General features: G+C 35.1%; 2 protein-coding genes across 2 annotated transcripts; both read left to right on the top strand.

Annotated features, from left to right (window-relative positions):
• The first annotated feature begins 3220 nt into the window (after positions 1 to 3220).
• LOC120356298 (adenylate cyclase type 5-like) lies at positions 3221 to 11144 on the top strand. The gene is made up of 3 exons (XM_039445216.1): positions 3221 to 3369; positions 5869 to 5961; positions 11012 to 11144. The coding sequence occupies exons 1-3, from the start codon at positions 3221 to 3223 to the stop codon at positions 11142 to 11144; spliced, it is 375 nt and encodes a 124-aa protein (XP_039301150.1).
• Positions 11145 to 11953: 809 nt separating this feature from the next.
• LOC120356297 (adenylate cyclase type 6-like) lies at positions 11954 to 15145 on the top strand (the record flags this gene model as incomplete). The annotated part of the gene is made up of 3 exons (XM_039445215.1): positions 11954 to 12051; positions 14419 to 14577; positions 15012 to 15145. Coding segments are annotated over exons 1-3 (391 nt in total), but the record flags the coding sequence as incomplete, so codon positions are not given.
• Between the last annotated feature and the right edge of the window lie 1662 nt (positions 15146 to 16807).

The raw sequence follows: 16807 nt of genomic DNA, 5'->3' as shown, positions 1-16807 counted from the left end.
GTAATCTATAAGAACGCTTCAAACTGAGGAAAATGTGAGAAACCGCTTCTTGAAAAATGTGAGAAAACGCAGAAAAAACGCCAAGAAATGCTAGGAAAAATTTAAAAGTTGAAAATTAGTTGGGAGACATTAGAAATTGAATCAAGATGAAAATGGAGGAAATCGAATTCTAAATACCTTAATTCAATCACAGATTAATGCGTTATCTGTGGTTATTCACTTACTTTATGATTCAATGTTCACATTAAATTAGACATCACCCGTCTCGTTGCAATGAGTGTCTGATCCAGTAATATTTCTCTAATTTTTTATCTCTTTCTAAAGGGATAGTTTATTGTAGATAGCCCTACAAACTTTGTTCAACAGACAATGTATTTGTGTAGTACTGTACATCGAAAAACTGATAGGGGAGGGACGTCAGTAGATCTGATAGCAATAAGCTAGAGGGTTTCTTTCCAATTTGATTCCACTATGTCTCTAGATATTATTTTCTATATATTTCAAGCTGTCGATCAAAGGAAGAAGATATAACTTTGAATGAAAAAGGACTAAGAAATTGTAAAAAACCACTGATTTATTGATAATTAGAAAGACCGGTTTCGGTTATTACACCATTGTCAATCTCTGATAAACTCAGAAGATTTTCAGAGATTGACAATGGTGAATAACCGAAACCGGTCTTTCCTATTATCAATAAATCAGTGGTTTTTTGACAATTCTTAGTCTTTTTCATTCAATATGAATAATTACCACAATATCAACTTCTCAACTACACAAAAAAGATATAAATTTTTCATAAATGAGCGGTACACTCGTCTACGAGGATATGAGTAATATTCATCTGAAATTTGAAATCTAAGAGTATTTGAATTCCAATTTCCAGATAAATGAGAGTAGCCCTCCACCAACAAATTAAAATAATTATTCTTATGAGATATGACTATTATTAACACAGATTTATTCTCTCCGATGATCTGCTCTGCCGTTAACTGCATGTGACTCCAAAACCACTTATAAGTAATATCAGAGCGCAAATATAATACTTTCCTATTCTCTTCTATGGGTAATATTTTTTTAAAGTTGAAACTTTAATCACTATCGTGAGGTCCACGTTATATGACCATATTTGATCCACTTTGGTGTTGCTATCCTTGTCTATTATTCGACAAAGCAGGTAGTACTATCCATTTCTAGGTCCACAACGATGCCAAATCGTTTTTTGACAATATGAAAGATAATTAATCAGGCAGAGAATCGGCAACGCTGTTCTCCATCTCAATCACGTGGATCTCACTATAGGAATTTTCAAGTTCATTTTCACCCGTTGATCAGGATTTTCCATCTTATGAAGACCAGAATCAATCGAAATTGCATCTATTCATAGGTTCATAGATGAGACATACTTGTTTTAACCAGACACTATTCCAATGCAGCAAGCTGTAGTAGTACAGTATACGTTTATACTGAAAAAAGGGAGACATACATTCAAAACTCTTGTAATAATGAAGGGTTCATGAAGTGTGGGGGAATTATAAACACAATAAAATAAAACGAAAAAATTGTTTTTGCTATCGAAAAGAACGAGTAGCAGTCAAATTCGACTGCTAGTCGTTCTTTTTGATAGCAAAAAAATGATTTAATAATATTAAACAATTCGTGATAGAAAACAACATTGAAGAAAAAATTGTGTTGATATCAATTCGTTGAAGGGTGTATGAAGACTGAGAAAATATGCAATGAACAAAAGAATACGAAAAAGTTGAGTTGATATCCATTGAATGGATTTGATGTAAATCTTGAGTGTGATACTTCCATACTCCATTTGAATTGTGTTGAAGTGAAACTGAAAAGATTCAATAATCCAGTGTTCATAGCCTGTTTACTTCTATAGTGAGGTCCACGTTATTATGGCATTGGAGAAAGATAGGAGAAAAAACGTGGCCGATCCTCTGTCTGTCAATACCTTTAATAAACGCTAGCTGATACAGGTTTATTGATGGTATTAACTGTTCGTTCTAGTTTGGAATAATCAATATATTTTATTAAGCAGGAAATTATATTTTTCATTAATTTTAAAATGAATTTTTACTTTCCTTGCCCTATTACCATAGATAAGGAAAGTATTGCTTTCCGAAAAATATTAAGGTACCACAATTTCTAAATTTTATACGTTTCAAGGTCCCCTGAGTCCAAAAAACTGGTCTTTGAGTATTGGTCTGTAGTGTGGGTGTGTGTTGTGTGTGTGTGGTGTGTGTGTGTGTGTGTGTGTGTGTGTGTTGGTGTGTGTGTGTGTGTGTGTGTGTGTGTGTGTGTGTGGTGTGTGGGTGTGTGTGTGTGGTATGAGTGTATGTGCGTCTGTGTACACGATATCTCATCTCCCAATTAACGGAATGACTTGAAAGTGGAACTTAAGGTCCTTTCACTAAGGATCCGACAAGAACATTTTGATCGAATGCGATTCTAGATGGCGGCTAAAATGTTGTCAAAAACAGGGTTTTTCGCGATTTTCTCGAAAACGGCTCCAACGATTTTGATAAAGTTATACCTTGAATAGTCATCGGTAAGCTCTATCACTGCCACCAAGTCCCACATCGTAAAATTTCAGGAGCTCCTCCCCATCTAGGCAAAGTTTGATTTTAGATTCTCAATTATCAGGCTCAGATACACTTTAAACAAAAAATTTTGAGTGGAAAAGATTGAGCATGAGAATCTCTACAATAATGTTCAGTAAATTTCACCTAAAATTGAAAATAAGCTTTAAATTAGAGAAATGTGATTATTCAATTGCAAATTATTGTTGATTCTATTAATCATTCCACTATGAAGGATAGCAGACCTCATGTGTGTCTCCAGCGTTATTGCCCTGTCACCAGCTGGCTCAAATCTTTGAATAGTAGACTTGAGATGCGCGGGAAACAAGCGTCAGGTGATCAATTTTCATAACGGCAAGGAAGTTGTGTGCGTGCGCCACACCAATTTTTTGAATTACTCACCTGTCTACTCTCATATGATGATCTTATATCATAAGTTAAAATAGAATTACCATCGCTAAAATCTCATATCCTACATTAATTATAAATTCAACATGGTTAAAAGACGATCTGGCAACAGAGTAAAGCGAGAACAGAGATAGCGCTATCCGCTTTGTTGAATTATAAACGAGGATAGCAGCACCAATGCTAATCAAACACTGACATTACAACGTGGATTTCACTATAAAATGTCTGTTGTTTTTGGTTTTGTAAAGGAGCGACTTCTGCTGTCAGTGTTGCCACGTCACGTTGCTATGGAGATGAAGGCTGACATTGCCGGGAAGCCACAGGACTCCATGTTCCACAAGATCTACATTCAGAAGCACGAGAATGTCAGGTTGGTATTACACCGAATGCATCTCACACCTCATTTCACTGCATTCATTCAGGCATTGTTTGCTTATTGCAGGCTCCATCACCGCAGACACGATTGAATTTCTAGCAGTTTCAAATGAATTGGGTATGAAGGGTTAGAATGAGGATTCCTGCTAACAATCAATAGATCACATGATATCTATAGATAGACATGATATGATACACGGTATATGTACTGATTACTATTATTCATTGAATTAATATAAAATGACCACAGAAATCAATCTGTTTCACTTGAAAAAAATGAAAATCATCCTGAGTCTTGAACATTTGAAATTAAGGTCCAACTAACAGCTTTTCGTACGGTACAAATTTGATTTATTGAATGGATGCATTGAATCTTATCCTATAGTGGTCCATCTTGGTCTAGATAGTGAACTTCTGTAAGCTTTGGTAGCCCTGTTACATGACATCATGAGCCCTGTTACTGATTGATTGATTGATTGATAGAGTACTTTATGTATGCCTAAATTTATGTAAATTATTGTATGAATACAAGTATTATTAAGCGCATTGCATTAATTAAATCGGTTTAATTTTCTCCAATATTTCCATTATAGCCTATTCTTTGTTGTATGGTTTAGCTTATTTCAATTAATCTCTAGGAGATGTTCAATGTTTATTGTATTACATATACTGTATTCAATAAATTGATATCTTATCTTATCTATGTGTAGATTAAAATACTGTGATATAAAAAATCACATTTCTTCTTCTTCAGCTGCAATCATTCAATTGGTTGGCAGTTTTCCGTCGTTTTCTGTCTAGAGCTATAATTTTTTCAGTAAGATGTAGCTCTGGATCCCTAGATCTCTGGTACTTGCTTCAGATCACAATAAAGAATATTCTCCTATAGATAGACTTATATGATATTATACGGTATAATATACCGTATAGCCTATATATTATGTTCTGTAGATATGAATAGATCACATATCTTCTTCTTCTTCAGCTTCAATCATTCGATTGGTTGGCAGCTTTCCATCGTTTTCTGTACATAGCTAAACTTTTCAGTTAGATGTAGTTCTGGATCCCAAGATCGGTTATTATCATTTATATATTTATTTATTTGTGGATACAATTATTACAAATCACTTAAATATGATTCAGGCTTGGCCCAAAACTATTCTATTCCCAAATTTTGATAATAATGTCCAATAAAATAGGTTATGCTTGAAAGTTCAAATTCAAATTTGTCAAAAAATATATATGAGCTAGAAATTTTGAATTCAGTAAAATTAAAACACCAAATTGTTGTCAAATATTAAACTTAATTATCACCGTACATTGAATAACTATTTTCTGAAATGGTTATTTCAGAAATTTTTAGGCCAAATACACTCTAGACCCCTAGATCTTTGCTTCATATCGCAATAAAGAATATGAAAGGTTCAAAGTATCGATTTTAACAAAATTCATCACATCACTGCACTTGTAATCCTGATCTATTTTTGAGAGTAGTAAAGCCCTCGAAATTCCACCCGAAATTCTAGAAAAAACCTTCTTAAAATACCTTAGCTTTTCTGGTTAGTTTACCGAACTATTGAGCTAGGTTATTTGCACAGAATACAGCAATATTGTATTCTGTAGTTATTTGGCACAAACAAACACGCATACGGACAATTAAGGTAGGCGCTCACAGATCGTCATCGGACGAACGGCACGCATCGGACGGATCGAATGATTGGATTTGATACATCGTTTTCAATTGGAGTGCGCATACCTATACGATGCGGATAGGTATGCGCACTCCATTGAAAATAATGTATCAATCTAATCGTCCGATCCGTCCGATGACGATCTGTGTGCACCTACTTTAGAGCTCTTCTGTGGCTGACTGTACGTACTATTAGATGAAACTATCACATCCTGATAACCTTTCTGCCTATTTCAGCACCCCCAAAATAAAATCCTAGCTACATCCTTGCCCCAGTAGACAGTAACACATCTGGACAAAGTTTGGGACCGGAGAACATATTACAAATCATAGGGCAGATCTTCTCCAACATATTTTTTAGAACTTGAAATTTGAGATATTTGAATCCGAACTGCTATCACATTCTGCTCAGTGAGTTACATCACTGGCACTAGTAAGCCAGGGTGTCAATTTTTTGTAGATTTCTATCTGCCCTTCTGTAACATGGTTGCTGTATGTGAGTGTTCATCAACATTGTTTTAGAGAAGAACCTACAATCATTGGAGCAGAACTTCCAATTAAATGAGAAAGGAAACCATTGATTCCAGGGTTGATAGAATTTTCTTGCAACGATATTGTTCAATCTCACATACAGTTGTCGCATCTTGACAGTCATAAGAAAATTTTGTGAATGTAATCGGATAATAATAATTATATTCATGAACCCCATCCTATATGGAATAGGAACGTTGTATAGTTTGTTATATGTATTGGGGATAGCTCTACAACATTATTAAGGAATTTATGTTGAAATTGTTTTTTCAGTATACTATTTGCTGACATATGCGGCTTCACAAGTTTGTCAGACCAATGCACGGCTCAAGAATTGGTACGACTGCTCAACGAACTATTCGCCAGGCAAGTTTTCCGTCATATAATAGCTAACTTTAGAATCTTTCTTGAAAGTGTTTTGGAATATTTATAGCTATAATATAATAAAGGAAAGAATCGGCTTATGGCTGTGCAAAGGCTTAAAATAAACTTTCTAATCGCGATATTTTCAAAGTTTTTCAATTTGTATATCATCAACCTATCAAAATGAAAATTTTTTCTCAGGAATACATTTTTTTCGATCATCACTTTTTGAGATACGAGCGCCTGAAGTTTGAATTTTGGGGCAGAACATTTCAAATTCGGTAAAAGATAAATCCATGAGATTCAGAGGATAGATTCTTCATGGTATTGTTGATATAGTAAAATAAAATTTTCTTAAAATATCAATTTTAATGATAGTTATTCAATTTACTAAAAACAACCAATAATAACTTTTTGTTGAGTTATTTTGGTAAATTGAATAACTTTTTCAAAAATTGATATTTTCAGAAACTTTTTGTTTTACTAGATCAACAATACCATGGAGAGTTCATCCTCTAAATCTCATGGATTTATCTCTTACAAAATTTGAAATGTTCTGTCCCAAAAATCGAACTCAGGCGCTCGTATCTCAAAAAGTGATGATCGAAAAAAAATGTTTTCCTGAGAAAACTTTTTCATTTTGATAGCTTGATGATATACGAATTGAAAAATATCGCGAGTAGGAAGTTCATTTTTAGCCTTTGCACAGCCTTATACTCGTTCGGGATAGGGAATCCGAATGACGTATCTTCAAGTCTAAACGACTGGACTGATTAAATTTAAATTTTGCATATAGATTCTTAATTTACCGAGCACGGTTATGCCTATTTTAACAGGTTGACTACCATGTCTAAAATATGAAATGAATTCATCAACCGAGAGTCATTTTTCCCCATTCCTCTGCTACTTCACTGTGCATCAGATATGATACACATTGCTTGTTACCCAGAGACCATGTGCATCAGATGTGGTCACAATTTCTTCATCAAACAGACAGCTGTGTCCAATCTGGGATACAACTATATGTGTTTTTGTCTATACAATCGGCTTCACTGGTTCATGAGTAGCATAGATCATTCTTGGTTTCAAATTAAGTCGTCCCTGGTGGCAGTTATAAGAACTTTTTCAAGATAGTGAATAGGTACTCTATCTCTGTGATCTATACTCACTGAAATCAGTTAATTTCGGCCTGATCTTCTCCTATCATCTGGTAATCTGTGATTATATCGAAAATCTGGAAGTTTATAGGTTAGTATCATTTGATAATGTTTACAGTAACTTTCAGTATACTAGATAGTGCTTGAAATCAATCTTGGTAATTAATATGGATGACCGTGAGTATAACATCGACTCATTGGAACTTGATTATATTTACGTTGACGAGAGGATCATGAAGAAGGAAATTTTGCAAATAATAGTGATAGTGACTCTGATATTTTCATGGCGATTCAGTTTGGACCCTGACTATGTAGTAGGCTTCAGTGAAAACAGTTCTAGTGCATCTGAAAATGAAGTTATGTATTGATGAACAATTTGTAGGTATAAACAACAACAAACCGTGACTTGGTATGATATTGGTGATAATCTGCATGATTTTGAAAGTCAAGTGGTGGAAGATAAATTTCGCCCAAATTTTATGAAACTGCTAAAGGTAAAGATCCAATTGTTATTACAAACTTTTTGTGAATGATGAAATTATCAATATGATCGTAAAACAGACAAACATATATGCTGATCAATGTATCGTTGAGGGTATAGTTACGAGACTATTACTCCCCATTCTTCATTGAATGATTGGACTGAAACAAATAGTGACGAAATACGAGGTTTTTGGGCTTAATTCTCTGGATGGGAGTCGACAACAAACCCCAAATAAGTGACTATTGGTCTACAAATCTCTGTATCGAAACGATGTGGTTAAACATGCGAAAATAGCAAGAAATAGATCCAAGTCCTCCTAAAAATGATCATTTTCAAATAATGAAGATTGTCTGTAGGAAATAGATTATTTAAATTGAACACCTGATGGAAACCTTTGTCTCTATTTTCAAATCTGCAGTTGTGGTTGGAAGAAAGTATGCATAGATGAGTCTATGATTCCATTCCAAGGCCGACTATCAATAAAGCAGTACATACCAAATAAAAGGCACAAATATGGAGTTAAAGTTTTTAAACTCTGCTTAGATGGTGGATACACGTATTCCTTCAAAATTTATTGTGGAAAAGAACAAAATAGCAACCATTCACATCGTTTAACTTCGCAAAATACAGTGATGAATTTGATGCAGCCGCTTCTGGTGAAGGACGTGAACTTTACACAGATAACTATTATACTTCGGTTGAGCTTGCCCATGAGCTTAATGCTAACAAAACTCATCTTATAGGAACACTGCGTAAGATAGAAAGCATAATCCCAAAACAGTTGTGAATGCAAAATTGAGAAAGGGAGAAATGAAATGTCTGCAGAGTGACACAAAAGTTATTGTAGGGAAATATGGTATGATAAGAGAGACGTGCTCTTCCTGACTACGAAATCTGCACCTACTATAGTTGATGTACCAACCAAGCGAAATAGAGTTCTTCAGAAACCTTCAACAATTGTCGAATACAATTCAGCTAAGGGATTCATTGATGTTTTGACCAGATGGCTTCATATAATTCAGCTATACGTAAGGATTGAAGTGGTATCGCAAAGTTGCTTTCGAACTAATTACAAATACTTCAATAGTCAATGCACATCTACTTACAAAAGAATCGAGCATAAGAAAATCGACATAACAAAATTCCGGGAACAGATAATACTTGGACTTATATCATCTGGAATCGACGAGCCAGTTATGAATATGCCTGCAGTTAACCGACATATCATACAAGACTTAGACAAGAGAACCCGTTGCAGTATGTGTTATGAAAGAATGTCAAAAAGTTTGGGAGAAATCATGCTGTGAAACATGCTAAAAAAGTGAAGCTTTTTTGTCCTGCTTGCCCCGTGGTAGCAATATGCAAACCACTGTTTCTTTGAAACACACACTGTTTCAAAAAAATAGAGACAAGGAAAGGATTTATGGTTTGTGTATTTAGGTGGTGATATTAGTAAGTAGGCTTTAACTTAATAGTAGGTTAATTATTTAGATTTAGTGTTAGGATAAAAATATTAGAAGGTAGGAGTAGAGGTCGGTTTATTATGCAGAAGAAAAGATTAGGGTGTTTTAGGGTAAAAATATAAGAAGTTAGGAGTAGGTTCATTATTCAGATTCAGGGGTTTGTGTATTTAGAGTGGTGATATTAGTAAGTAGGCTTTGATAGTAGGTTAATTATTTAGATTTAGTGTTAGGATAAAAATATTAGAAGGTAGGAGTAGAGGTCGGTTTATTATGCAGAAGAAAAGATTAGGGTGTTTTAGGGCAAAAATATAAGAAGTTAGGAGTAGGTTCATTATTCAGATTCAGGTGTTGTGTATTTAGAGTGGTGAATTAGTAAGTAGGCTTTGATAGTAGGTTAATTATTTAGATTTAGTGTTAGGATAAAAATATTAGAAGGTAGGAGTAGAGGTCGGTTTATTATGCAGAAGAAAAGATTAGGGTGTTTTAGGGTAAAAATATAAGAAGTTAGGAGTAGGTTCATTATTCAGATTCAGATTGTTTTAGTGTAATAATGTTAGAAGATACAGGAGTAAAAGTAGTCATGAGTTATTTATTCATATTCAGGGAGGTTCATGGTGGTAGGTTATATAGGTATGGAACATTTTATAATGTTGGAACTTTTATCTGGAAGAATTTATTATTACTATGAAATAATTGAGTTCCTACAATAAATGTCATTCATCATGATATATTATAATGAGTCTTCTCTGTATATCTTTTCATTTCTTTACATTCACTCAAATCTTGGATCTGTTGTTGGCCTGGGGCCCAGGAATACACTATACAAAAATCAAATCAAACAATGATGTATCTAATGTTGCCAATTCCACTTAACTTATCAGATAAAATATAGAAGTGGAATTATAATAAGTGAAATATCCCTCCACAATAATAAGTGAAATTTACAACATTACATCAATGTTTTATTTTTGTAAGGAGTTCCACAACATCAATGAAAAATCTACTAATAAGTTCTACTAAAATATATTCACAGTGGAAGTTTACTGTACAGCTGAAGAAAGACTGCTTGAAAATGAAGCATGCAAAGAGAGGCTTCTCAAAATAATTATATTATATACTAGCAGTCTTATGAGCTGAACAGTAAACATCCTACTGCAATCCTTGATGGAGCTACCTACGGTTTCATATTGCAATCTGCTAAATAATTATAATCACTTTGAATATAGTAATTGTCAAATCTATTTCACAGAAACAACAGCAATTTTTCTAGTATCTGGGATCAAACCACATCACAGAAATGAGAAAAACTGAGATGTTCAATACTTCTGTTTATTCAATAACTATAATGGTTATAAATAGCAAGGTTAGGTTAGCTCAGGTTGTTAGAAGTCTGCTGGTAGACAATTGTGATGAATACAATATTGCAGTCAGCTAACTGTTTTGTAAATCCCAACACACACCATGTGCATCAAAAGTGGTCACATGCTTCAGAGAAGTGGTTTGACAGGAAATACAACATTTGAACTTGTAATATACGTTTCACAGGTTTTTCAGCCTTTTTATGGAAAAAAAAATGTCATGGTCTGTCAGAAAGACTAATAAATTTAAATATGGTATACTAATAGACACCAGTGCATGTCCAGAAGTGATGCACAAGTTATGGGAGTAACATTCTGTGTGCATCAAAATTGATGCACATGGTAGTTACCCTGTTAAATTCTTCAATATTTCAGTAGGTCTAGTTATCAGTTTGTCAAGTTTTTAATTACACCTTGTGAAGCATGGATTACCTGCTAGTCTTATCTAAATTTGGGAGGGGAAGGTTAACTAATTCTTCCTCTCCCTACATTTCAATGATCTTATAATAAATACATTTTTAAAAGGTCTTAAAGTCTCCTAAGCTATTGAAATGTTGATGATTTATTTTGAAATATGTCTATTTGTGATAGGTTTGACAGACTAGCGCAGGAGCACTACTGTTTGAGGATCAAATTGCTGGGGACTGCTACTACTGCGTGTCCGGTCTGCCTGAGCCGAGACCCGATCATGCTCACTGCTGTGTCGAAATGGGCCTTGACATGATTGATGCCTTGCGTGAGTACCTAAAACAGGCAAAGTTGCAATGGAATTTATTAGATAGAAATTTATCATATAGATAGAGAAAAATACCAAAGTTTGAAGACTTCGAAAATATCAATACGTAGACTCAATATTGATTTTGATTCCAGAACTTTGACATTAGTTCAAGAGTCAAACCTGAATATCACTACAGGAAATAATTATTGAAAAAAAATCATTCATCTCACTGCAAGTTTACAATGTTTAAAACATATTTCAAAAATTAAAATTATATTATAATACGGAATAATTTCACGCATAATACGATAACAATATGAATATGTCCACAGTGCATCCCTCTTTAGGTTAAACCTGTGTGGAGATATGACTTACTCTCTAAACCCAAAGAAACATTAGGTTTATCGTAGACAAATTTTCCAAATGTTTAAATTCAATTCATAACATCTTAAGGTGCGTACAGATATACGCGCCTCCAACACGCTCCGCAATCGCTCCGAACTCGCTCCGCAATCGCTCCACGCACGCTCCGCATATGCTCCGATCATGAACGTTACGGGAGATGTTAGCTCTTCTCGCGTTCCACTCTTGCTCACCGGTCGATCATCAATCGATCTGCTCGAGTGACGTTCGATTGCGGAGCAGAGCAAAAGTCTGTACGCACCTTTAATATTTGAATTATTGTATGAGGTGCGTACAGATTATGCGCCACCAACACATGCATTTCGCTTTTTATCAGCTGATTATATCTGTATCTTACTGTCTCTGTGGAAACACAGATATAATAAGCATGACATCACCTGATGAAAAGAGAAATGTATGTGTTCGTGGCGCATAAGTCTGTTCACATTTTTGGAGACATGATGCATTATGTGAAACTAAGGAGAAAGATGGTGAAACAGGAAAAAAAGAGGTGAAACAATTGGAAAGTGTTGAGAATGGTAATAAAAAGATGAAATGATTAATAGTGTATGTTGTTTGAGATGGTATAGAATTATTAGAAGATGAATGAGTGAGCATTGAAGTAGTCTACTAAGAAAATGATGAGGAGGAGCAGGAGAAGGAGGAGGGAGAGGAGGAGGAAAGAGAGAACACGAAGGAGAGAATAAGGAAATGAGCATCGCAGATTACATGTTATATTACATATTAGTAACTTATATTAGGGCGCGCCTGCACCAAAGATGAATGATGAGGAAATGGAAGGAGAGAAATGAAAAGAGAGAGAGTGAAGTTATGGAGCAGGAGAGAGAGAGAGATGACGAGATGAGTGTGCTAAAAGGAAATGGCAGGCGGATGGAATTGAAGGGTGATGGTGGGGTGGGGAGGGGGAAAACGGAGATGACATTGACATAGAGGGCAAATAATACGTTGAGGTTGAGCTTATTATTATTTGGGTTGGGATGTGTGAACACTGCTGACTACCTGGTTATTACATGGTGGAAAATTAGGTACTTGATGTTAGGGTTCCACTGTTTCCTCCGAGATTGTTTCTAAGATTTAAACTCATATTATCTTTGTAAGATGTGAATATACAAGATGTATTAGTTTCTTAGGCCCGTATGCAGATATCCGGTTTAAACGGAGAAAAGTCATTTGTTCGTTTAAACCACGAGTGGAACACATTATGATAAATATGCTACAAGTAACGTGGTTTAACGTTAAACTTAGTGTTAGCATATGGCCCGATGTGGCAACAATTCCCTCTCATGAGATATGATACAGAGTGATCAAAATGTCACGCTAAATAAGCATCAAAAGTGTTAGAATAAATTAAAAATTTGAAATGTTTCAGTATACATAAAAAATGTCTCCACCAATCATGACCATTTTCTAGTGAAAGAAAGTGCATATCAGAATTATTGTTATAATTTTGTTGTGATCATCCTTTGTATTCATTAATCTCCGTCAACTTTCATAGAGATCTCTAAATTTTATTTTGATTTTTACAAAGTTGACAATCAAAATGGAGGGGAAGCTATGACTCCCAGTGATTTGCTCCATCATAAAAAAGGCTGGTAATTTTTCTTGATGAGAAAATAAGCACAACTACACATTAAATCAAAACGACTTAATATTATCAAAACCGTTGCATTATTCACTAGTACTGAGATACTAGTTTCATCTGTTACACCACTGACAGCTTGAAAATGAGACCTGTCTGGTCACTAAACCATGGTCCTGTACCAAATAAAACTATAGAATTTGACAATATATGTGAGTTTTTATTTCATTATGTTACACCACTATAATCTCTAGTAAACTCATCATTATGGTTGTTGAATGATAGATCTATCCTAAACTGTATATATTGTACTAGCCGTCAGGCTCGTTTCGCTCGCCATATCCGTCTAGCCAGGGGGCTCCGCCCCTGGACCCCCGACTGGATCGTCCAAGAATGAGATCAGCAGCTCGCTTGCTCGCCTGCATTTTTCATTTGAGCATTTTTATCATATGTTAGGACAATCCAGTCGGGGGTCCAGACTAAACGTCTGGCTAAACGGATATGGCGAGCGAAGCGAGCCTGACGGCTAGTAATATAATATTCCCAGATTTAAGTAGCAGTGCCCAATCAATTTTTCCGCGATAAATGCATTTAAATCTTCAACTTGGTGCCAACCTAACAAAGTCAACTCAACTTAATGCCAACCTGACAAAATTATTAATTTAGTTGCCAGTTAACAACTGTTTCGAAGAGGTACTCTATCTAGATTATAGTTCTATAGTAACATGTGATATGGAAATTTCAATTTAATTAGAGATTGGAGAAGAAGAATATACATGCTAAAAGACGAACTTTAAACCCTTAAAACAACCCTTGGAGTTAAAATATTGTCAAAAGATTTCTTAATGCCGCCTCTAAAGGGCCAAAATTCTACCAAATTTGAACGTTTTTGGTCCGGTAGATTTTTAGTTATGCGAGTGAGTGAGTGAGTGAGTTAGTCAGTCAGTCAGTGAGTGAGTGCCATTTCGCTTTTATATATATATATAGATTTGTGACTTTCGAGTGAAATTTTGTGAAATTTAATCACTGGTTTATTAAAAAATTTGAGATACTTGTTTCGTCTGTTACACCAGTATCAATCTTTGGTAAACTCATCATTTGATGGTTGTTGAATGATAGATCTATAATGGAATGTACTGTATATACTGACTGTACAGCATGGAAGAGGTGCACTTGACCTCCATGATGCACACTATTTGCCATGCAACCACAGTCTTTACCTTTGTCTGTATATTGTAGATAGTGTGGCTCTTTCACATAAAGTTTGTGGACTTTCAGGTTGGTTCGCGAAGTGATGGGTGTGAACGTTAATATGCGTGTAGGCATTCACACAGGGCGTGTGCACTGTGGCGTGTTGGGCCTGCGGAAATGGCAGTTCGATGTCTGGTCCAATGACGTCACACTAGCCAATTACATGGAGAGCGGAGGCATACCTGGGTAATTACAAATATAGTCAACTACTCATTCAATCATATTTTTATTTTGTATTTTTCAATCCGTTTTGCTTTTTGTATGGTTTTATATGAGTTATCTTAAAAGTGTTATTCTTTTCCAGTTGTTCTTTATTCTCTAGGATGACCACGCCAATAGATGGCTCATTGTTGCCATTTAAAAAAAAGAGAACCTAGGTTCATCTCGTGATGGAGTAGGCCTAACTGTTTTCAAAATTGTATCTATCAAGTTCATCAAATATATTCGTTTGATAGTATAGGTGATAGTCAAGTATGTAGTTCATGTTCACATCTCATTCATTCTCATTGAATATTGATTTCAAATTAATACAATATATGAAGTTTATTGAGTTTCAATTCATTACAAATACTGTACTTCACATGAATTGTCAATAACAACTTTTTCTTTTTGCTCCTCAGCCGCGTTCACATAACAAAAGAAACACTGAAATGTCTGGATGGAGCATACGATGTTGAGCCAGGCAGAGGCGGAGAAAAATTCCTATTTGAGAGATCACAACATCGAAACTTTTCTTATTGTTCCTGGAAACACTGTGAGTAACCTATATAAAACAGAAGAGAAGTTAATGCTTATATGTATGATAGTAAAGTCTAACTGGAATGTCTGGTGTCTTTTCATACGTCAGTCTTACGTTTTATGCATTTGCATATTAGGTACTTAATAACGACCATTGCTCTAATTTCAATGTTCTGCACTTATAACTTACAATGATATGATTTCAATGTAGTGCACTTATAACTTACTATGATTGCTAGATTTTAGCTAATAAGCTGCTTTATGAAGAATTAAAAGAATATCATTAAATAGACTGGTGGAAGGAAATGGAATAAATTGTTGACAAGGAGAGAGTCGAACTGATGTGAAAAAAACTTATAGAAGAATTATTTCATGACAATAGAGCAGGTGCTCCCAAAATAATCTGTAAAACAGGACATAAATATTAATAAATGAAGAGTAACAGATCCAATAAAAAACACAAAAGCTGGTAAAACGACAGGCCCTGATAAAATCCAGGAGAGTTTATAAAACTTCTAGATGATGATAATATTAAATGGCTGATTCTTTGTTCATTCAACCGTATTTATGACAATGGAAGCATTCAGAGAAGTGGCTGGAGTCGGAGTTTATTCTATTGGCAAAGAAGGCGGGAGCTAGAAATGTGATCATATAGAACAATCAGCCTAATGAGCCATCTCTTGAAGATATTCCTGAAAAAATACAAAAAGGATTTACAAGCTTTGTGAAGAGCAATTTTCAGCTACACAATTTGGGTTTAGGAATTCTGTTGGAACAAGAGAGGCCTTATTCAGTATCCAGGTGCTATTCCAAAGATGCAGAGATGGAACAAGGATATATATATATATATATATATAATATATATATATATGCATGCTTTGTGGATTATCAGAAGGCATTCGACAGGGTTCAACATGAGAGAACGGCTGAGATATTGAAAATGACTGGAATAGATGATAAAGATCTCAGAATAATAACAACTTGTACTGGAAGCAATCAGCATCAGTGACTTTGGAGGATGACAGTGAGAAGGTACAGAAATTCAGCAAGGAGTGAGACAGGGATGTGTGCTTCTCCATTGTTTCTCATATTTATTCTGAGTACATCTTCAGAGAATCCTTGGAAGATGTAGATGTAGGCATTCCTGTGAATGGACAGATACTCAACAACATTAGATATGCTGATGACACAGTCATTTTTGCAGAGAGTTTAGATGATTTGCAGATGCTGATGAACAGAGTGACAGAAAGTAGTGAGAGACATGGGTTGAATATCAATACAGAAAAGACAAAGTTAATGGGCATCAGCAAGAAAAATGTCCCCAGATGTCACCTTACAATTGAAGGAAAGCCAGTTGAACAGGTTAATAAATATACATTTACCTGGATGCCACTCTGGAAGACCAGTGGGATCACTCACAAGAAATCAAGATCCGCATCGAAAAGGCCAGAGCTGTGTTTTTAAAAATGAGTACCATGTTCAAAAGTCACGATTTGACAGTTCGAAAATGAGATTTCTTCGGTGTTATGTTTTCTCCGTTCTTCTATATGATGTAGAGTCATGGACATTGACAGCTGTAACTGAGCGCACACTAGAGGTATTTGAATTGTGGCTCTACCGGAGGATGCTGAGGGGGTCATGGGTGGACCATGTTTCTAATGAAGATATTTTAAGGAGA

This window comes from Nilaparvata lugens, unplaced genomic scaffold (assembly GCF_014356525.2).
Source record: "Nilaparvata lugens isolate BPH unplaced genomic scaffold, ASM1435652v1 scaffold6423, whole genome shotgun sequence".
Taxonomy (NCBI): domain Eukaryota; kingdom Metazoa; phylum Arthropoda; class Insecta; order Hemiptera; family Delphacidae; genus Nilaparvata; species Nilaparvata lugens.
This window is presented reverse-complemented; position numbering and strand designations above follow the sequence as displayed.